This window comes from Melospiza georgiana, chromosome Z, assembly GCF_028018845.1.
Source record: "Melospiza georgiana isolate bMelGeo1 chromosome Z, bMelGeo1.pri, whole genome shotgun sequence".
Classification (NCBI taxonomy): Eukaryota; Metazoa; Chordata; class Aves; order Passeriformes; family Passerellidae; genus Melospiza; species Melospiza georgiana.
In genome coordinates this window covers 602,261-623,814 of record NC_080465.1, presented here as the reverse complement: position 1 = coordinate 623,814, position 21,554 = coordinate 602,261, and the positions used below count along the sequence as shown (strand labels likewise).

General features: G+C 55.0%; 2 protein-coding genes across 2 annotated transcripts; one reads left to right on the top strand and one right to left on the bottom strand.

Moving 5' to 3' along the window:
• The first annotated feature begins 325 nt into the window (after positions 1-325).
• DCAF10 (DDB1 and CUL4 associated factor 10) lies at positions 326-11,058 on the top strand. The gene is made up of 7 exons (XM_058043469.1): positions 326-615; positions 1,101-1,214; positions 3,564-3,761; positions 4,812-5,014; positions 5,134-5,244; positions 6,134-6,279; positions 7,457-11,058. The coding sequence occupies exons 1-7, from the start codon at positions 326-328 to the stop codon at positions 7,823-7,825; spliced, it is 1,431 nt and encodes a 476-aa protein (XP_057899452.1). The 3' UTR covers positions 7,826-11,058.
• A 1,047-nt stretch (positions 11,059-12,105) lies between these two features.
• Positions 12,106-16,614, bottom strand: SLC25A51 (solute carrier family 25 member 51). The gene is made up of 2 exons (XM_058043470.1): positions 16,488-16,614; positions 12,106-15,815 (listed from the first exon to the last, which is right to left on the bottom strand). Exon 2 carries the CDS (start codon positions 15,192-15,194, stop codon positions 14,352-14,354), a length of 843 nt encoding a protein of 280 aa, XP_057899453.1. The 5' UTR covers positions 15,195-15,815; positions 16,488-16,614; the 3' UTR covers positions 12,106-14,351.
• Positions 16,615-21,554: the final 4,940 nt, after the last annotated feature.

Here is a 21,554-nt window from a genome sequence, read left to right as displayed (position 1 = left end):
GGTTTGGCTTGGCTCCGTTCGGCTGGGTTCGGTCCTGTTTGGCTCGGCTGGGCCCGGCTTGGATCAGCTCGGTTCGGTTCGGTTCCGTTCGGCTCGGCCCGGCCCGGCTCCCTCTCGCGGTGCCGCTCCGATCGGGCCGGGCCCTGAAGCGCCGCGCTCATGTGGGGCGGCGAGCACGTGACCGCGTGGGCGGGGCCCGGGGCGTGCCGCGCAGGCGCAGTGTCGCTCCGGCGCGGAGGGGCGGGGCGCGGGCGGGCCCGCGCAGGCGCAGTGCGGCGCGGCGGCCGGCAGGGGGCGGACGCGGGCGGGCGCTGCCGCCGCCGCCATGAGCACGGGCCCGGGGCCGGAGCCGGGCCCTCAGGCAGCCCCGGAGCCGGGCCCGGAGCCGCAGCCCCGCAGCCACGCCGACCCCGCCGACCCCGGGCCCGCCGCCCCCGGCGGCCTCTTCGCCTGGCTGCGCGGGCGCTGCCTGGGCCGCGGGGCCGCCGTGGACCCGGCGCGGGACACGTTCGGCGCCATGACCGGGCTGTACGGCGCCATCCAGCCCGCCGACTCCGTGTCCCTCAGCACCCGCACGCACGGCGCCGTCTTCAACCTCGAGTACTCGCCCGACGGGTAAGTGTGCCGGATCCTGGGGGCGGCGTGCTGCGGCTCCCCGCCAGGTGTGCCCGCCCAGGTGTGCCCGCCCAGGTGTGCCCGGGGTCCCGAGGCGCAGGGCCCGTTCTGGTGCCCAGGTGTCGTCGCTGTGTCCATCAGCAGCACCCCTGGGCTGTGCTTTAAAGGACTGGGGCACGCACCTGGCGTCAGGTGTCGTGCTGTGCCTCTCCCAGCTCACCTGCAGCGGTGCCTCTCCCTGTGCAGGAGGAGCGGATGGGGGTGACAATCCGGCTCCGGCTGCTGCCGGCGGCGCCCTGGTGCTGATAAATGTGTACTTTGCAAGGTTTTAGTGAAAAACCCCACTGGTTTGCAGATGAACCTTTGATTCGGTGCCACCTTTCCTGTCTCAGAGCCCCTGGGAGGTGTGAGCAGAGGCAGCAGATGACGCAGGTGGCGGGCAGGACCCACCACAAACGCGGGGTTTTGTGTTGTGCTCCCCGCAGCTCGGTGCTGACCGTGGCCTGTGAACAGACTGAGGTCCTGCTCTTTGACCCCATCTCCTCAAAGCACATCAAGACTCTCTCGGAAGCTCATGAAGACTGTGTCAACAACATCAGGTGGGTCGGGAGGGACCTTTTGACACAGCTCAGCCTATGCCTAGGCAGTGTAGTTTAAATGTTACCCTTTCTTGGGGTAGAGCTGGAAATAGCAGGAGCAGGACTCTAAAACTATCACTGTTTTTTTCATGTAGTATTTTTCCTTTTAAATTCAGGGGTTTTAAGTTGTTCTGGTAATAGATTTTGAGGTGTGATTTTAAGGTATCTTTTAATAGTATTCCAGCTGCTCTTCAGTCAGATTCTCAAAGCAAAAAAACCCACTCCAAAACCCCAAAGCAACAACCAACTACACAGCAACAAAAAAGCTTCAACCAATAACTAAACACAAACAAAGAATCCCAAGAAAATTCTGAGTGTTTTCACTCAGAAGAGCCAAATATGATGTAGGGTGCTGTGCTGTGTCCATCAGATAAGTTGATGTTTTTCGCAAGCTGGTTGTCCTTTTTTACCAAAGACTGACGTTTTACATCAGTTGTGTCAGGAAGGCTGGATTAAAACGTGTGTCTGTGTGACACAGAGGAGCTGAGCTCTGTTCTGCACATTTTATACAGCTTTACATGGAGCCTTGTTCAGGTCTGTGAGCAGCACTGCAGGTGCTGCAGGGGTTCCTCGTGGTCAGCACCAAAACTGCTTACTGTTTACCAAAGTTTGGGTTCTTTTCCTTGATACTTGGTTGCTGTTGCTGTGGTGTAGCTCTGGGCCTGAAGGATTTTTAGTGTGTGTTTTCTGGACGGGTGTCTTGTTCCTTTTACCTCAGGTAGGGCTTTTTTTAGTGGAGTGCCTTCACCCAGTGAATTCCAGGCATGAGCCAGTGTGCCCTGTCCTTCTGGAGCTGAAGGCATGCCTGAGTTCCAGTGGTGCTCACCTTTGATCTGCAAGCTCAGTGATTCCGTCCGTTCATTTTCTCACTGAGCCGAGTCACTTGTGCTGGCGTGTGCTCCAGCGAGGCCTCGTCCTCCCCCGGTGTGTTTGGAAAGCCTTGCATTTGCCTCAGGGAGCTCCAGGCTGTGTTTATGCTGTTGATTTCCCAGCTGTGCTGCTGCCAGCCCCAGCGAGCTGAGTGCTGTGCAGAGGGGAGCAGGCTGAGTTACCGTGGGGGTTCTGTCTGAGCACCTGCTCCTCTGCTGGTTTGGCCCTCGTGTGGCTGGCACACAATTCATTGCCACACAGACCCCCTAAAAAACCCAAGCCAGACTCGTGCTGTGCCTCTGTGCTTGCTCCAGAGGCACTGCTGGTTCGTACCCCAGCAGTTGTGCCTGCAGTGAGCTGCTGCTGGTGCGTGCCCCGCGCTAAGTTCAGAGGGGTTTGGGCTGCTCTCTCTGTTTTGCCTAGTTGGGCTAGTTCAGAGGGGTTTGTTTAGGCTGCTCTGGTGTCTGTGCTGAGTTCAGAGGGGGTTTGGGGCTGCTCTCTCTGTGCTGGTTAGTTCAGAGGGGATTGTTTGGGCTGCTGTGGTATATCTGTCCTGACCAGTTCAGAGCGGGGGTTTTGGGGGCTGCTCTGGTATCTCTGTATTGGCTAGTTCACAGGGGGTTTGTTTGGGCTGCTCTGGTGTCTCTGTTGAGTTTAGAGGGGGTTTGGGGCTGCTCTGGTGTCTGTGCTGAGTTCAGAGGGGTTTGGGCTGCTCTCTCTGTTTTGCCTGCTTTGGCTAGTTCAGAGGAGTTTGTTTGGGCTGCTCTCTGTGCTGAGTTCAGAGGGGTTTGGGGCTGCTCTCTCTGTGCTGGTTAGTTCAGAGGGGATTGTTTGTGCTGCTCTGGTGTCTGTGCTGAGTTCAGAGGGGGTTTGGGGCTGCTCTGGTGTCTGTGCTGAGTTCAGAGGGGTTTGGGGCTGCTCTGGTATCTCTGTATTGGCTAGTTCACAGGGGGTTTGTTTGGGCTGCTCTGGTGTCTGTGCTGAGTTCACAGGGGGTTTGGGGCTGCTCTGGTGTCTGTGCTGAGTTCAGAGGGGATTGTTTGTGCTGCTCTGGTGTCTGTGCTGAGTTCAGAGGGGGTTTGGGGCTGCTCTGGTGTCTGTGCTGAGTTGAGAGGGTTTGTCTGCGCTGCTCTGGTGTCTCTGTTGAGTTCAGGGGGATTTGTTTGGGCTGCTCTGGTGTCTGTGCTGAGTTCAGAGGGGTTTGGGGCTGCTCTGGTATCTCTGTATTGGCTAGTTCACAGGGGGTTTGTTTGGGCTGCTCTGGTGTCTGTGCTGAGTTCACAGGGGGTTTGGGGCTGCTCTGGTGTCTGTGCTGAGTTCAGAAGGGGTTTGGGCTGCTCTGGTGTCTGTGCTGAGTTGAGAGGGTTTGTCTGCGCTGCTCTGGTGTCTCTGTGCTCTCCGTCTGCCCCGCAGGGCGCCCTGAGCTGTTCCCTCCTGCAGGTTCCTGGATAACCGTCTGTTCGCCACGTGCTCCGACGACACCACCATCGCGCTCTGGGACCTGAGGAAGCTCAACACCAAAGTGTGCACGCTGCATGGCCACACCAGCTGGGTCAAGAACATCGAGTACGACACCAACACCAGGCTGCTCGTCACCTCGGGCTTCGATGGCAACGTCATCATCTGGGACACCAACAGGTACAGGGCTGGGCTGCGCCGTGGGCTCTGTGCAGCTCAGGGACACCAGCACAGAGCACCAGACAGAGCCTCCCTCCCAGAGTGGGGCTATACTGTGCTCTGAAACACTGGGACCCCTTTATAGCCGTTACCAAGGTGTGAAAAATGCCAATCAGTTGCTTTTAAAATTTTAAAAGTTTAATAGTAATGAAATGGTTATCAATATAGTAATATAATTAGAGTGATAATAATTTGGGCAATTTGGATTAGGATAATATGAGACAACAGAAACACAATGTTATGGACAGTCTGGGTACCTTTTGTGGGAAAAATAAGCCCGAAAAAGAACCTCGTTAACAGAGGATTAACCCTTAAAAGCAGCAGCCTGTTGCATATTCATACATCTCATCCATGATGCATAAATCCCATTCAAACACAGGATTCTGTCTGGGCACTGTCAGCTGCTTCCTCTGAATCCTGACAGCACCTCCAGAGCTGAGTGAGGCAGGAAGAAGTTAATTTTTTTTGATAATGGGGCAATAAATTCTCTTTCTCTGAAAGATTCAGGTGTCCTGTGGCTGCTATGTCACTGCAAGTCCTTTCCTTAGGAAAAAAATACCTTACATAGCACAGTTTCTATTTTAACATTATGTTATAACATAAAACTATATTTAACACACTACTTAAGAAAATTAATACATTACTTTCTAACATAACACATATAATATGCATTTGAATATTTGCAGAAAGCCAATCATAAAATACGCATTTTTCACAAAGAGCTTGCATTGCCTCTCTGGCAATAGTAAATGGTTAGAAAAGAGCTGCTCTTGCCACATGCCAGCACGTAGTTCTTCCTTCCAGAGGAGGTTCTGTCCTCATTGCTGTAGTTGTGGGAAGATGTGACTTCACCCATTCCATTAAAAAGTAGGATAAAAGACAGTGCTTTAAAAAATGGTTTTGGGGTGAACAAAATGAATGATGCTTGGCACATCCTGGACCCTTGTGGACACAGTCAGGGCCTGGAGCTGCAGCTGACCACATCCCTCCTGTGCTTGTCCTGCTCTCCAGGTGCACAGAGGATGGATGTCCTCACAAGAAGTTTTTCCACACCCGTTTTCTGATGCGGATGAGGCTGACACCAGACTGTTCCAAAATGCTGATCTCCACCTCCTCCGGTTACCTTCTGATTTTGCACGACCTTGACCTAAACAAGTCTTTAGAAGTTGGCAGCTACCCCATTTTACGGGCCAGGAGGACCACGTCGAGCTCAGGTGAGTGCTGGGAAGGTGCGGCAGGGCCTGTGCTGTGGGGTGCCCTGTGGGGTGCTCCTGCGCAGCAGCCCACCTGTGCTGGGACACCTGTGGGCTCACCTGTGCGTGTGTGTTTGCAGATATAACGTCGTCGGGCTCCTCTGGCCCTCGAGCTGTGGGCTCACCCTGCCACCAGAACAACGCGGGGCCGCCCTCCGAGAAAACCCTGTCACGGCCCTCCCAGAGAGAAGGTAGGAACAGATCCCTTAACAAAGAGATTAATGAAAAGAAAGCCTGGACTTTGATTTGCTGTATCCAAAAGAGGCCGGGGACAATAGTGAAGAACTGCTTTTTTGTCCTGTGGTTTTTTAAGGATGGTGTTGCTGAGACTTGTACTAAACCATTAAAATCTCATTGCACACCAAAGCCCGGGGATCTAATCAGTCAGGTTTTATATCTGAGAAATCTGGTAAAAGTAACAAGATCTGTATTTTATGTTAGTATGTTGTTGTTTCATGGAGGTGGTCCCTTTTCCTTGTGTTTTTCCGTGAACAAAGTTTGTGTGAATGTTCTTTCAGGGAAAAATCCAGAGAATCAGCATGAATTTGCCAAATGGGTGAATACTTTGTGCATCCCTTGTAATTTGAAAGAATGTAATGTTAATTTTCAGCTATTGGGGTTGTGAGATGCTGAAGCATACTGGTGAGGGGAGGCTTACCTGGATACCAGGGAGTGATTTACCTGGGAGTAAGGGGAAGAAGGGAGAAAAGCTGCAAGCTGAGCAAGTGTTGGGATGAATTTGGAGAGCACATCATACAAGTTTGAGAATCAGCAAATCTTATAAAAACCTCAGTCGTTAGATTTTGCTGTAATACCAATGAGGAGCAGCATGAGTGTGGAAGGTTTGTGTCGTTGACAGTGCGGTGGGTTCGGTGCAGGTCTTGGCACTCCAGTTTCACTAAAAGGAGCTGTTTGACATGGAGACTGAGCCCGTGGGTGTTGGCTCAGGGTTCCTGTGACCCTCTGAGTCTCCGTGTCCTGGCAGCCACAGGTGTGACCCCACGTCAGCAGCAGGACTGGTGGGAGAGCTGGAGGTCACTGTGTGCGTTTCACTGAGACTCACAGGTAATTCCCTTGCAGGGGGATCACCTAGGAATAGCCTGGAGGTGTTAACACCAGAGGTTCCTGGAGAGAGAGACCGTGGTAACTGCATCACATCACTGCAGCTGCACCCCAAGGGCTGGGCCACGCTGCTGCGCTGCTCCAGCAACACAGATGACCAGGAGGTAACACACTGCCTCGAGCTCTTCTTCCAAATATGTGCTTTTGGGTTTTTTCTTAAATGATCTTCCTGCTAGAACCGGCTTCAGGCCTTTTCCTTGATGCAGGAAGTCGTGAGACCAGCTGCAGTTCAGCTGCAGGCTGCCGAATCTGCTCCTCTAACTTGAGCAACAGTAGGCAATAATACTGGACCAATAATAAAATGTTTTAGTTACTTTGATTGCTGATGTAAATTGAGGTTCATTTGGTTTTGCTGGGATTGTTTTCTGTCTCTGTGCATTTATTTGGGGTTTTTTGTTGTTGTTGAAGAAAGTCACTCTTTGTAAAGGTAACCCTTTACACAACTGTAGAGGACCAAGTGGAAGCTTAGCAGGTTGGTTATAAATTTTAATGCTGGCTCTGCAACAGTCAAACTGATGTACAACACACAATTTTTGTAACATGCAAAATGTTGCATTGGATCAATTGGTACTGGTGATTGAGTTGTAATTTCTCTTAGTCCTAGAGTCTGCCTTATTCTGCTTTATTAATGCTCATTGGTACTTTTCCTGTTGTGGTTATTTCAGAAGGATGCATGAAACAGAGCTAGGAGTGCTTGTCTTGGGGCTGAAGTAGAATCAACACAATATAAACTTTGTCATTGATTTTTTTTTTTTACATTTGTTCTGTTATTAAATAATGAGATGATAGGGATCCTTAATGTGTCTCAAATAACAAACTGGCTTGCAGAGCTGTTCATAACCTTCCTTCAAAAGTCTGTTACCCACTTGCTTCAAGATTCCATTCCTTTTGAAGTCAAAGGCATAAAATGCCAGTGATCTGCTCTGAGGTACAGTCAGCTGAATCTGACTTTATAGACTTAATTTAAATATTTACTAAATTAGAGCAGGTGCCTGGCCAAAGGATTAGGCTTTGCTCTCTGCAGATGAAACCTAGATGGGAAAGATTAAATCTGGCCCCCATTTAATCAGACCAGCAGTTTCAGTGCTGGGCAGCTGCTTTGCTCGGGTGGCTGACAGGGAGGGAGGGAGGGGGATGCTGGGCAGTGGGAGCAGGCCAGCAGGAGCGTGTCCCACCTGTTCACATGAGCTGCCGTCACCCGTAGAGGTGCGGGGGGAGGGAATGTGTGTTTGCCGTGCTTTACTTCTCTTTCAGTGTCCCTTTCTCTGCCTCTCCCTTTAGTGGACTTGTGTCTATGAATTCCAGGAAGGAGCCCCGGTGCGGCCCGTGTCGCCGCGCTGCTCGCTGCGCCTGACGCACTGCATCGAGGAGGCCAACGTGGGCCGGGGCTACATCAAGGAGCTCTGCTTCAGCCCCGACGGCCGCATGATCTCGTCGCCGCACGGCTTCGGCATCCGCCTGCTGGGCTTCGACGCGCACTGCAGCGAGCTGGTGGACTGCCTGCCGCGGGAGGCCAGCCCGCTGCGCGAGATCCGCTCGCTCTACTCCCACAACGACGTGGTGCTCACCACCAAGTTCTCGCCCACGCACTGTCAGATCGCCTCGGGGTGCCTTAGCGGACGCGTCTCCCTCTACCAGCCAAAGTTCTAGGCATGGCAGCGGCCCCCCTGGATGGACCTTGGCGCGTTTTCCTTCAGCTGAGTGGAAGTGTGCTCTCTCCAAAGCCTCGGAGCCCAGACAAGTGGCGGCTGCTGCACCTGGATGTGACCTGGAAGGATTTTTTAGGCCAGCACCACGGGGATCTGGGTCCTGCATCTGTGAGCCCACAGCCCTGCCAGCAGACCTCTGCTCCTGCTGATCCTGTGCCATCGGGCTGCTGTCCTGCTGTGTTTGTACCCTGGTACTTGATTGTTGCCTTCAGCACAACTCCAGTGGGCTGTCTGGAGCAGCGCAGAGGGGCAGGTGCCCAGGTACCTCCTGTCCCACAGGAGCTGGACTGCCTCGCCTCTGCTTCCTCTTCTGTCGCTGAAGCAACTCTGTGGTGATTAGTAGATAATGGACTGCTTGTCTACGTAAGCAACACGGTTAGTTACTCCCACCAAAAAAAAAAAAAAAGAAAAAAAAAGAAAAAGGAATTTTGCTTTCATTTCTATGTTAATGTGGTTGTCATTGGCTAGAACAATGAGTCACAGTGTGGCTTAGGCTGGCAGGAGCACTGGAGGTCACCCAGGCCCACCCCTGCACAGGCAGGCTCCCCCTGAGCCCCCCACTCACCCTGGCCCAGAGGCTCCCTCTGGGTTTGTGCAGCACAGCAGCTCTGGCCCCCCCTCTGCCAGGTGTCTGTTGCAGAGTGCTTTCCACGTCTGAATCATGGTGGCTGTTTGCTGATGCTGGGTATTTCCCACCTGGCTGTTTCCCCACACACACCTGGCTGCACTCTGTCTGTGGGGGAAATTCATTTGGATGTGTCCCTGGTATCACCAGGTGAGCTTTTCTTCACGTGTGCTGTCAGTCTGGGAGGGGATTAAAAGCAAACCTGCCAACAGTGGGATGTGCCTGGATCTAACCAGGCTTGTCATCAGGTGTGGAGCATGGTACTGCTCACGTTGGAGGGGAAGCTGTATGGGGAGCAGCTGAGATCACTTGGTTTGTTCAGCTTGGAGGAGTATGAGATCTCGTGGTGCTCCTGAGCATCCTCCTGTGGGCCAGTGGAGGGGCAGGTACTGACCTCTTCACTGCTGTGACAAGGGACAGGAGCAGGGCACGGCTGGGGCTGGGCCAGGGCAGGTCAGGCTGGAGATCAGGAAAGGTTCTGCTCCCCCAGAGGGTGACTGCTGGCACTGCCCAGGCTCCCCAGGGAATGGGCACGGCCCCGGGGCTGCCAGAGCTCCAGCAGAGCTTGGACAGTGCTCCAGGGATGCCCAGGGTGGGCTCTGGGCAGGGCACGGGTGACACTGGGTGACCCTTGGGTCCCTTCCAGCTCAGGGGATCCTGTGGTCACACCCAGAGTAGGAATGCCAGATTTCAGCCCTTGAATTAATAGAGCTGACCTTGTAAATGCACAGGTGTTGTACATCCACATCAGTTCACAACGTTCTCATCACTTACATGTTCCAAGATGAGGTTTTTTAGTGTTTCACTGAAGTTTTGCAGACTAGTCACACACTCAGTTCAGCAGGGAACTTTACCTGAAAGGACTGTCACCTGCTGGTGTTCAGGTACACTCTGTGGCTCAGCAGAGCACACTTGTTCAAAGCTGACTCTTACAAAGCCTTTTGCAAAACGTATTTGGGGATAAAGACAACATACATGGATGTGAGAGAGCTGGAAAGGTAAGCCTGAGGACCCTCCTGTAGCTTTGTATTTATGTGGGTAGTATACCCTGGTGTTGGTGCAGAAATCATTGAAACTAAAGCCTCCTCTGCATTATGACAGAAGAAAATCCCAAGTTTCCTCTTCTGAGAAATTTCTTTGGTAATGCAAAGCCTTTAGTTTTGTGTGCAGGGTAATCTGAGGGCAAACATCCCTTCTGCTGGCCCGGGCCTGCACTGGGGCGGGTGGGTGTGCCGGGCTGTGGAAGCCCTCGGGGCATTCCCTTGGCTGTGGCTCAGCGCCCTGGGAGTGCAGCGTGCAGGAAACGTGGGGACGAGCCTGGCACGCAGGCTTTTCATGCAGAGGAGGAGCTACAGGGAGTTTGTGTGGGCCAAGCTGTCTGGGGAAAGGCACCCAGGTCCTGCCCAGGACTGCAGCCGCTTCTCCCCAGGCATTTGCTGTCCCACTGCCAGGCTGCTGTTTTCTCACCTTATTTAATGTCTTGTTACACATCATGGAAGGGACTACAGGGACACTTGAGAGAACCTTGGGGTTCTCCCGGGCTTGCACAGTGTTTGTTTTGGAGGTGAAGGAGCGCCCCCAGGACCGAGGGGGTCCTTGGGAGGCTCTGTCTGTGTGTTTCCAAGGCTGTTTTTGTTTTCCCGTCAGAACCTCCTCAGACTGGTGGATCCCTAGTGACTGTAACGCTATGCCTGTGAATATGCACTGAGTGTTACCTTTTTAATTCTACCTCATGATACGCTGTGTTTTACACCAGTATTGTGCTGAGCTTTGGACACTCACCTTTCTGTACAGAGGACCGTGACCCCGAAGTGACAGATGTGTGACAGATGTGTCACCACCACTCCTTGACAGCACCTGTGGTTGGCTGGCAGGCCCTGCCTGGCTCTGGGACTGGCAGTCACCCGGTGGAGGGGTTTGGTCACCTTGATGCTTTTGTAGCGTGTCCAGCAGATGCATAAAATGACAGAATCTGTACATGTATGCTGTAGAAATGTTACTTAGTTTTTCCAATGACATTTGTAATAAGTTTGAATTAGAGTAAGTAGGTAGTCTTAGATTTTGGTCATTCGATTGATTACTCGTTTTCAACAAACTTGGAAGTTTTCCATGAAGGCTTTACCATGTTTTACCTGTGAAGGTCACTTCTCAGTGGCTTACAGCTGACATGCCTCACAGTCATGTGGTGGTGCAAGTGTTTTCAGTTCTCTCTCAGTAGCATTACTGAAACAATGAAATTATGTGTTGGTGAGCTTTGGGTTATTTCTAGGTAGTCAAACAAAAACAAAAAAGCTGATCTTCTAGTTGTGTTTCAAAAAACTGAATGCTCGACCTCGAGAAGCGTACAAAACTGTGAAACAACTGTAAGGAACCATTTCCAAGGGAGGAGGGACTGCGCTGACAGAGGGGCAGGTGGCTCACGGCAGGGCTGGGGCGGCAGCGCAGGAGGGATTCGCGGCGTGCCTGGCGGGGCCGGTTCCGAGCTCTGTGGGTGCTGTGGCGGCTTCGCACGGCGCGCTCCCGCCGCCAGGGCCGGTACCGGGGCCGGTTCCGAGCTCTGTGGGTGCTGTGGCGGCTTCGCACGGCGAGCTCCCGCCGCCAGGGCCGGTACCGGGGCCGGTTCCGAGCTCTGTGGGTGCTGTGGCGGCTTCGCACGGCGAGCTCCCGCCGCCAGGGCCGGTACCGGGGCCGGTTCCGCTCCCGCTGCCAGGGCCGGTACCGGGGCCGGTTCCGCCGCCAGGGCCGGTACCGGGGCCGGTTCCGCTCCTGCCGCCAGGGCCGGTACCGGGGCCGGTTCTGAGCTCTGTGGGTGCTGTGGCGGCTTCGCACGGCGCGCTCCCGCCGCCAGGGCTGGTACCGGGGCCGGTTCCGCTCCCGCCGCCAGGGCTGGTACCGGGGCCGGTTCCGCTCCCGCCGCCAGGGCCGGTACCGGGGCCGGTTCCGCTCCCGCCGCCAGGGCTGGTACCGGGGCCGGTTCCGCTCCCGCCGCCAGGGCCGGTACCGGGGCCGGTTCCGCTCCCGCCGCCAGGGCCGGTACCGGGGCCGGTTCCGAGCTCTGTGGGTGCTGTGGTGGCTTCGCACGGCGAGCTCCCGCCGCCAGGGCCGGTACCGGGCCGGTTCCGCTCCTGCCGCCAGGGCTGGTACCGGGGCCGGTTCCGCCGCCAGGGCCGGTACTGGGGCCGGTTCCGCTCCCGCCGCCAGGGCCGGTACCGGGGCCGGTTCCGCTCCCCCCAGCCCGGAGCGCCCGCAGTGCCCGCGCCGGGACGGCACCGCTGCGCCATGGGGATAGAGGACAAGCACAGCGGTGCCCACACACACACACACACACACACACGATTGTTTGCACTCGTGGAGTCTTGGGGTAAGGACAGCTCGATGCCTACCACCAGAATGAGAATGTAAACATCAGTTTCTTGGGGAGGGCGGGAGGGGTCTTGGTTAATTTAGTGGGCTTTGTTTCTGTTTGTGTTGTGGTTTTAATTTGGGTAGCACTGATGTGGAGAAGGTTCTGACATCGTAATACATGGGTCTGTTGCTCTATAAACTCTTATAGGACATATAAACTCTTGGGAAAAAAGAAATACACTTGCCAAATGGAAGGTTTCAAAAAATTTAGTTTACAAGATCCTAAACAGTTGGAGAGAAAGGAAGAAGTCAACGACCCATCATGTTTTTAACCTGTAGGAAACAGAAGCTTCTCATTGGCTGATCTTAGTCAAAGGTGCATTTTCTAAAGCACTAAATATCCTCAGTTAAGTATAAGGTTTTTAATACAGAAACAAATTGTGCATGTAGAGTATTTTGAAATACCTGAGATTTCCTAGTAAAAATTGTAGCCTTTTAATACCGTATATGAAGTATCAGAACTGCTTTGGAAGTATTGTACTTACAGCCGTTCAGTAACTTACTATTTGTGGACAGTTTCTCTTGCTTGCATAATAAACATTTAATAATTCACTGAATTGAAACGTATTTTATTTATGTTAAAATCGGCCATGCTGGCTCTTGCACGCCCCCTAAAAATTAAGAGGAAAAACACTTTTAGTGCTTAGATGGTGCCATTCACAAGTGTGTGTGTCACAGTAGTGCTTTTACATTAAATTTTTCTGAAAGTGACATTTGAAGAGTCAAAACCGACTCTGAACCTCAGACCCAGGGCTCCACTATTTCTCAACCTCAACACTTTGGCTTCCCTGACATTACAGGAGCACATAACATCTTCCACAGAGAAACAGGATGCAGATTTTGTTTTTATTCCATCAAGGAGTGATTACAAAAAGAAGGTACACTGGTAAAAATCAGATTCTGCCAGTAACAAACATCCAGTAAACATTTTATTTAGATGGATAATCACCACTGGGATGCAGGAACTCGCGCTTGTGCCCACCCACACTGTCTGAAGCTCAGGACTGTATGATTACAACACGCTGATTAGGATTGATTCTGGAAGACAGTTTTAGCAAATGGAAAACTCAAATTCAGAAAAGCAATAGCCCCTCCAAGACTTAAGAAAAGACTAAATTCAAAGCAGTGTTTGAAAGCTTTGCTGCTCCCCATCATCCAAAGTGTTTTGGTTTATATGTGAATGTAGAGTTTAAGCGAAGAGGAAGCCCTCAGGGAGACTCAAACACTTTTGCTGGGACCTCATCTAGCTCAGGGTTGTGCTCGCTCTTCTGTCCCTGTATCTAAAGCCTCAAGTCTCCTCTCTCTGAACTCCTGTGTCTGTAAGACACAGATTTCTGTCAGTCCCTTTCAATGTTTGCCAGCAGAAGTCCTGAAACACATCTCCAAGCACTCCACCTTTCCTGCTCCCTGCTTCCAAGGTCATCTTTGGCTTTTCGTCCCCACTCTACCTGCAGACCTCCAGTGAAGCAGGTCACCCAGGACTCTCACACCTTGCCTGTGCCACTCGTGTGTGGCAGAACCTTTAACAGAACACGCCAAGCAGGCAGATCCCCGAGTTTTGGGTACAAACAGCTCGTGACCGCTAACTCCACAGAGGGAGCTGAGAAAAGACAAGACGTGGCAGTGCAAAAAGCCTGTGAAGTGCTTGAGCAGCTGCAGGAGCTGGAGTGTCCTCACACACAGGGACACCTCCCTGCTCCTGCAGCTGGAGGCAACAGAAAAAGCAGCAATTAAAAAATAAAAAGTCCTCAGAAAAAGCAGAATAAACTCCATGTTTTTTAACGAGGAAGGACACTTTAAAGCTTTAGTGAGTTTGCTGTCCCATTCCTTCCACTTTTCCCTTTTGACAGGAAGGCACACGTACAAACACGCACACACACACACGGATCCAGCCTGGCTGAGGTCACACGTTCAGTGCCACGGCTGGAGGACGTGGTCACCACAGGCTGCACCCTGCAGCGGCTGCAGCGGGCTGAGGTGCAGCTGGGAGCTCTGCACTTCAGCCATCCCCTTCTGTATCTGTCCTCTGAGCTTCACACAAAGTAATGAGGACCCCAAAACATCTGAAAATGCAGTTCCAAAATCGAGACTGGGAAGATGATCAGGCAATGGAATTGTTTTTCTTCAGCTCCTCCTTGATTCTCATGTTCTAAACATGGGCAGTGGAGTGCATCCCACCACAGAGCACAGCGCAATTTTGGGAGTGATACAGACTATTCTTTCCTCTTTTACACCTTGTGTTTGTCTGGTAGCTCTGTTATGGGTAAACTCACCTGCCAGCAAAGGAATACTTTAAGAAGTTCGTCATAATTGCACCAAGGTTTAAATGCATCACCATTCACCCCATAAATACGGAAGGCTGGGAGGAATTACCTGTCACGGGCACAGGCACTGCTCCCTGGGACAATGAGCGCTGGTGTCCCTCGAGCAGGACGGGTCACAGCAGCTTCAGCAGGAACTCGTAGGTGGCGTTGATGATCCCCCAGGACAGCACAGAGCGGTGGTAGTTCAGGTGGGCTCCTCGGAACAGGTGGATCACCTTCCTGTCGCGCTCCAGCCAGATCTTCGCCAACACCTTGGAGAAGGACTGGAACTCGCCACCGATCTGAGCTTGCATGCGAGTCTTTACCACGTTCACAGGGAAGAAGAGGAAGCCCAGCAGGGCGCCCAGCAGCCCCCCGCAGATGAAGTCGTTGACCAGGTGAGAGCTGTACGAGGTGGCCTCGGGCAGACTCTGCTTGATGGGCCCGCGCAGCCCGAAGAAGAGCACGTTGCTGGGCCCGTTCCGCAGCAGGATGGGCACCAATCCCCGGTAGTACTCCCGCACCCCGTAGGCCCTCAGCACCCTGAAAGCCTGGAAAGTGTTTGTGAACTTGTCGTGGTGCTTGTAGTCCTGCAGCAGCGTCTGCACGCGCTCGAAGGGCGTCAGCACGGCCTCGGTGGTGCCGGCCAGCGCGGCGGCCGCGCTGCGCGTCAGCAGCTCGGGGGCGCGGGCGTGGCTCAGCAGCAGCGCCGAGAAATCCTCGTAGAGGCCGAACATGAGCGCCAGCGTGGTGGTTTTCTGCAGCAGCGGCGGCAGGATGCCGCGGTACAGCGTGCGCAGCCCGTCGCGGCGCAGCTGGCGCACGGCCTCGCGGGCGCGCAGCCCGTACAGCTGCTGCCGGAACAGCACCTTCTGGATGGGGAACGTCACCGCGATGTTGGTGAAGGCCGCGCACAGCCCGCACACGTAGTGCTTGCCCGAGGAGCACACCGCCTCCTCGGGGGCCGCCAGCGCCATGGCGCCGCCGCTCCGTGCCACCGAGAGCCGGTGAGAGCAGCCCCGCCGCTCGGGCTTCAGCCCTGCCGCGCGCAGCAGCAGCGCCCCGGGGCCCGCGGGGAGCAGCAGCAGCAAGCAGCCGGCGCTGGCAGGGGCTGGGCCATGCTCGGGGAGCAGCACTGCTCCAAACCTAAACAGAAACAAACCCCCCTGGAATCGCCAACTCCAACAGCGAAAGGCTGGCCCTCGCGCTAACACAACACTGCGTGAACAAAAGAGAGGCTGCCAAAACACCTACGAAACACCAAAGCTACATCAAACGTGTACAGCGGCATCACAAAGCCCGATCCTCACACTCTGCCTCTCCCTGTGGCAGGAAACACCAGGTAACTCGGGTTCACCACCACCCGCAGGGAGGCACAGGTGCCACACAGGTGTGACCCCCCTGGCGCAGGGCAGAGATTCGATCAGTGCCAGCTCACTGCCACGCAGCCTCCTCCGCATCAGCCCCCGGGCTCGACGTCCTCGCTCTGCTGAGGAGGGTCACAGGTGGAATTCAGCTGGGGTCCTCAAGGACGTGCACAGAGGCAGCTTGGCCAGACAGTCTGAAGGAGGACTGCAGGGATCTCTACCTGGCAAGCCCTGTTTGACAGAAGAATGGGATTAACAGTTATGAAAATTTACTTAACAGTTATGAAAAAATGTTTCTGCAGGTGCCCACATCCCACCCTCGATCACAGTGAGGTCCGTGACCGCCGTGTGGGGCTGGGGGTGCTCCTGAGCCCCAAATGCTCCCCAGCACCGGCAGGAGATCCCAGGATCTAAGGGGTGCTTGGGGAGCACCTGCCCGGCATGAGGAGCTACCGAAAAGAGGAGGGGAGAAAGGAAGGGGGAAAGAAAAGGAAAGGACAGAGAGACACAAAGGAGCTGGGAGAAACAGGGAGGAGAAAAGGGAGGGAAGAAAAGGGCGGGGGGAGAAAGGCAGAGGAAGGCTGGGGAAGAACGGGAGAGCCGTTTGTTCTCCGAGGCTCCCGCCGCCTCTGACGGCGGCAGCGTCTCCGTCCCCGGGGCAGCCCTCGCGCTCCGGTGCGGGAGCAGCGTCCCGACGGGCTCCCGGCCGCAGCCCCGCGCACCTGCCGGCCCCGCTCCCGCCCCCCGGCACCGCGCGCTGCCCCGCGGGCCCGCACCGCCGCCCTCCAGCGCCGCCACCGGGGCCCAAGGTCAGCTCGGCGGCGGCCGCGGCCCGGCCGGGCCCAGCGAACCGCGGCTGCCGCTGCCCCGGCGCCTGCGCGGCCGCGGCGGGACGGGACGCACCTGCGGGCGGCGCTGCCATGGCGGAGCGGAGAGGGGCGGGGCGGAGCGGAGAGCAGCGCACGGCAAACGCACCGGGCGCGCGCCGGGCCCGCACGGGGCCCGCACCGTTACCGCGATCGCGGCGCCACCAGCGCCCGGCACGGCGCGGCCTCGCGCCGCTCTCTGACGTCACCGCGCCGCCGTGTGACGCCACCACGCTACCGCACGGGGCGGGGCCGGCGCAGGGCGCGAGGGCCCGGCCGTGTCAACCACCGCGACACAGGCCGCGCCTCCACGTGCGTCCGCCAATCAGACTGCGGTGACCCGTAGCCACGCCCCCGGGGGCGGGGCGGAGGCGGGCGGGAGCAGCCTGAGGGAGCTGAGCGAAGGACGGGGGTGCTCCGGCTCAGGAGAGCCCCGGGTCGGGAGAGCTCCGCTCCGCACGGGCTTGGCGGGGCTCAGCTCCCGGAGAGCTCTGTACGGGACCGGGAGAGCTCCGCTCCGCACGGGCTTGGCGGGGCTCAGCTCCCGGAGAGCTCTGTACGGGACCGGGAGAGCTCCGCTCCGCACGGGCTTGGCGGGGCTCAGCTCCCGAGAGCTCTGTAAGGGACCGGGAGAGCTCCGCTCCGCACGGTCAGTCTTTGCCCTTCCGGAGCTCCCCCGATCCCGACCGGGCCGGCTCCGCACGGGGCCGGGCCGGGCTCAGTGCCCATTGTGCGGCCCCAGGTGCTCCCCGGCGGGCCCTAGCCGGTTCCGGAGAGCTGGGTCCGTGCGGACGGGCGGGGGTGTCTGTGCTGGCGCGGAGCCGAGTTGGTGTTACCGGTTCGGTAGCAGACTGTACGGCCCGCATTCATTGCGGTGTGTACCGCTGCCCGCACCGGGCCGGGGCTGGGGCAGCGGCAGCGCGGGGCTCCGCGTCCCGCCGAGCTCGGTCCCGCTGTCCCCCGGTGTCCCGCCGGGACAGAGGCTCTCCGGCCGTGAGGGATGTGGCACCGCGGTCGGGACTGGGCAGCGCGTCTGTGTTTTGTGGAGAGAGCCAAAAGCTCCACAACTTTGTGAAAGTTGTAAAGCCGGTATGTTTATGATTACAGCGCCGGACGCATGTGGAGATTGCTCTCCTTAAAAGACACGGATACCTCTGGGAACTTCAGGTCCCTTTTTATCCCCCTCTCAAATACATATGCAAACAATTTCACAATAGGTTCATGCATACTCATTTTACAAATTTCAGTGACATTCGCTGCTGGTTCTTCTTTATCAGGAAGAATTCCTAGGTCAGGCTGGCCTGCTCTCACAGCAGTCTCTGTCTCTCTCTATCACCCTCTGTCTCCCCCCTTCTCTCTGTCCTTCACTGAAGCAGTTTCCCTGAGCCTAGGCTTTTGCAGTCAGGCTACATAGCTGTGTTTTCCAGCCACAGACCCAAAGATGTACATTTCCCCTCAGTCAGAATGGGTTTCTACTCTGGAGGGTTTCTGCTCTGTCTCATCTGTGTGCGCTTGGGAATGGGGGCTCGGCTCGGCCGTGGGTGCTGCTGCTGCTGCCTGGTCCCTCTCCTGCTGGGTACAGAACGGGTCCTTGCCCAAGCAGAAGTATTGTCCAATTATGTTGCTTTTAAGTCTCATTCATTAATACCCATTGCTCTCTTTGCAGGGATCTTGTACGCAGACAAACAGCCAGTGCTGTGGTGCAGCACATGTCCCTTGGTGTTTATGGGTTCAGCTGTGAGGATTCTCTTAATGACCTGTTAAATGAGGTGTGGCCCCGTGTGTTTGAAGCCTCTCCTGATGTCACCCGGGCAGTTTCGGGGGCTCTGCAGAGCCGCTGCAGGGCCCTGCAGGGTGTTACAGAGGTGTTTACAGGTATGGCCTTGTGTGCCGGGGCAGCAGAGGGTGTTGTCAGGCACAACGTCTCCCGGACGGTCCTTGCCCCAGCAGCCTCGTGTCCTCCTGCAGATGGGCCTGTTTGTGCCAAAGCCCCTGGCGGGCGCTGCAGTGCTGACTGCCCCGAGAGGGCAGAGCAGCTCCGGTGGCCTGGCTGGCCCTGAGCGGGGGACAGGGGCCAGAGCCCGAGTGTGGGCAGCCCTGGTCAGCTGTGCCCTGCCCTGGCATGGACCCAGCGTGGGTTTGCGCGGCCTGTGAGCCCTGGTGAGGCTTTGCCCTACTGGGCTGGGGGAGAGGACACAGTCTCAGAGCTGTGCTGGGCTCTGGGGACTTCTGCTGCTCACAGTGACCCCGAGATGTGTCACAGAGTCTCTGTTCCCAGCCCAGCACTTGAAGAAGCAGTCCGAGCTCTTCATTTCTCGGTCTCAAGGTTGTTTGTTGTTCCTTATCTGTAAAATTCTTTCTCCTGCCCTGCCCAGGTCCCTCCAGCAGGACAGTCAGAGGCACTCTGCCTGCCCCAGGGCAGTGTTATCTTTTTATACTAAAAACTACGTGTGCAATATTTACAGTTACTGCCCAATACCCATCACCTGTGTTAGACAGTGAGCTCCTACTCTAAACCAATCCCAAAGTGCCAACATCACCCAGAAGATGGAGGCCAAGAAGAAGAAGGAGAAAGGCTGGACACGCCCAGATCCCTCCATCTTGCCCCCTGAATGCCCATTCTAAAAACCCCAAAATCTATTTTTCATCCCGTGACAAGCTGGTTATTATTCTACTTAGACTTTGGTGGCTTGCTGATCCTCATGTAAGGTTGGTAATTTTTTCCATGGGTCATAATCAAACCCACAGGGGCATTTTGGGCTCTGAGCCAGGGCAGGGCAGGAGAAAGAATTTTATAGATAAGGAACAATAAACAACCTTGAGACTGAGAAATGAAGAGCTCTGACTGCTTTTTCAAGAGCTGGGCTGGGAAAAGAGACTCTAACATTTCTCAAAGTCACTGTGAGCAGCTGGAGATCGCGCACATAGTGATGCCATTTGGATTTTGTCTTTTTTCTATGTTCTCTGTATTCTCACACATACATTTGTAGCTCTGTAGCCTATTGTATTAGTGACCGGTTTTCCCAGTAATTTTCCGTGGCCTTTCCCTAAACAACAAGAAAAATTCCAGATCTCCAATCCCTGGGGGCGCAGGGCCCCTGTGCTTTCTTGGCTCTTTCCTGGCTCCCAAGGTTGAGAGCAGCTCTTGGAGATAATTTCATGGACAAACTGCACCAGTGCCAAGGGAGGGCTCCAGAGAAGGGGCTGGACCTGGGGGTGGCGAGTTGCATCACCGCTTGCCCTCCTAACTGGTGCTTTATTGTCAACTATACTGATTTGCTAAACTTAGACAAACTGTACTCATCCTACGTGAGTGGGCTTTTTAGGACATCTTTCCACAACTGCCTCTGAATGCTTCCAAATAAAAAATCCCTTTTATATTACCTCTGTCGCAGACATCTTTTAGGACAAATCCTTTCCTTAGGGAAGGATTCCTCCTGAGAAGCTGGGAGGCCTCAGGAACAAAATGCAAACAGTGATTATCTGCTGCTGTATATATTATGGTATATATTACATTGAAACTATACTAAAAGAATAGAAGAAAGGATTTCATCAGGAGGCTAGCTAAGCTAAGAATAGAATAAGAAAGAATCATCACAAAGGCTTGTGTCTCGGACAGAGAGTCTGAGCCAGCTGACTGTGATTGGCCATTAATTAGAAACTACCACATGAGCCCAATCACAGATGCACCTGTTGCATTCCACAGCAGCATATAACCATTGTTTGCATTTTGTTCCTAAAGCCTCAGCTTCTCAGGGGGAAAAATCCTGAGGAAAGGATTTTTCATAAAAGTTGTCTGTGACACGCACACACTGGGCAGCCCGGGAGGATGCTGAAGGGGCTGGGGCACCACTGCTGCAAGGGACAGTGAGGGAGCCAGGGGCGCTGGGCCTGGAAGGCCCAAGCTGTCTGTGGCTATAATGCACACAGGCCTGCGGTGCCCTGCCCCAGAGCAGGGCAGCCCTACCTGGAGAGCTGCGTCCCTCCCCAGTGCCCAGGCCCCCCGTAGCCACGGCTGCCTTAGCAGGCTCGGTGGATTTCAGCTCTTTAGTGATTATCAGCTCTCTCAGGATATCAGCTCCTGCTTGCTAAGGCACCTGTGGGCTGGAGGGAAAGGCAGATGAGAGAGGAGAAGAAGAAATAGTCCTGGTGGTTCCACAGCGCTGTTTTATTGAAGGGTCTGTGACGGCTCTTCTTCTCCCGAATGGGCTAAAACAGCCCCTTTTTGTAGGGTGTAAGGGGATCCAGACTTGTCCAATAGTAGGGGTTAGGGGGAAAGTGACCTAATGGGGTTACAGAGATAAGCTGGGGTCCGAGAGGCGGGAGACAGGAGCTTATTTTGATATTTCATCCTGACTCAGCAATTCCTACTGTTAAGTCTCAGCCCTCCACAGAGCCCTAGCCAATTCCATGGAGCCTGCTACACTGACCTATGCATCTATTTCTTCAGCCACAAAACACTGCTAAAGCCGAGACCACACCAACGAGTGCCTGCTATCACCAGGTCCAGCACTCCCACATTCCCCTCAGGGGAGAAGGGCTGCTGCAGGGAAGGTGCCCAGGGACAGGCCAGAGGCCATGAGCACACAGGTGCCCTCTGAATGTTGGGAAACTGCTGCACTGTGGATTTGTGGAGCTCCTGTAACCAGCGGCACTGCAAAGGCACCTGGACACAGCTGGGCAGGGAGAGGGGCTGGACACAGAGACCTCCAGAGGCCCCTTCCAGCCTCAGCCAGCCCTGCTGGTTCCGCGGAGCCTGCCACTGCCCCAGCAGCAATGAACACTGCAGGGTGTTTGTGCCACTGCTGGTGACAGGGGTGAGAAGCGGCGCTTTGAGGCGCGTCAGGACATAACAAACCCAAGTTACTGTCCTGTGACATTCCATGCTCCTGTTTCACACACCAGCTTGGCGGTGATCCCGTTTCTCACGAGCCCTCTCCACTCATAGAGCCTTACCCAGCAATCAGCTTCCTGAGGCTGATCACCAGCAGTGACAACTCCGAGGAACCACACGAAAGGATCTCCCCGAGGGCTGGGAAGCCACAGCTGTGAGCCCATTCTCACTGCTCTCCATGAAGGTGATACCAGCTCCAGATCACAGAAC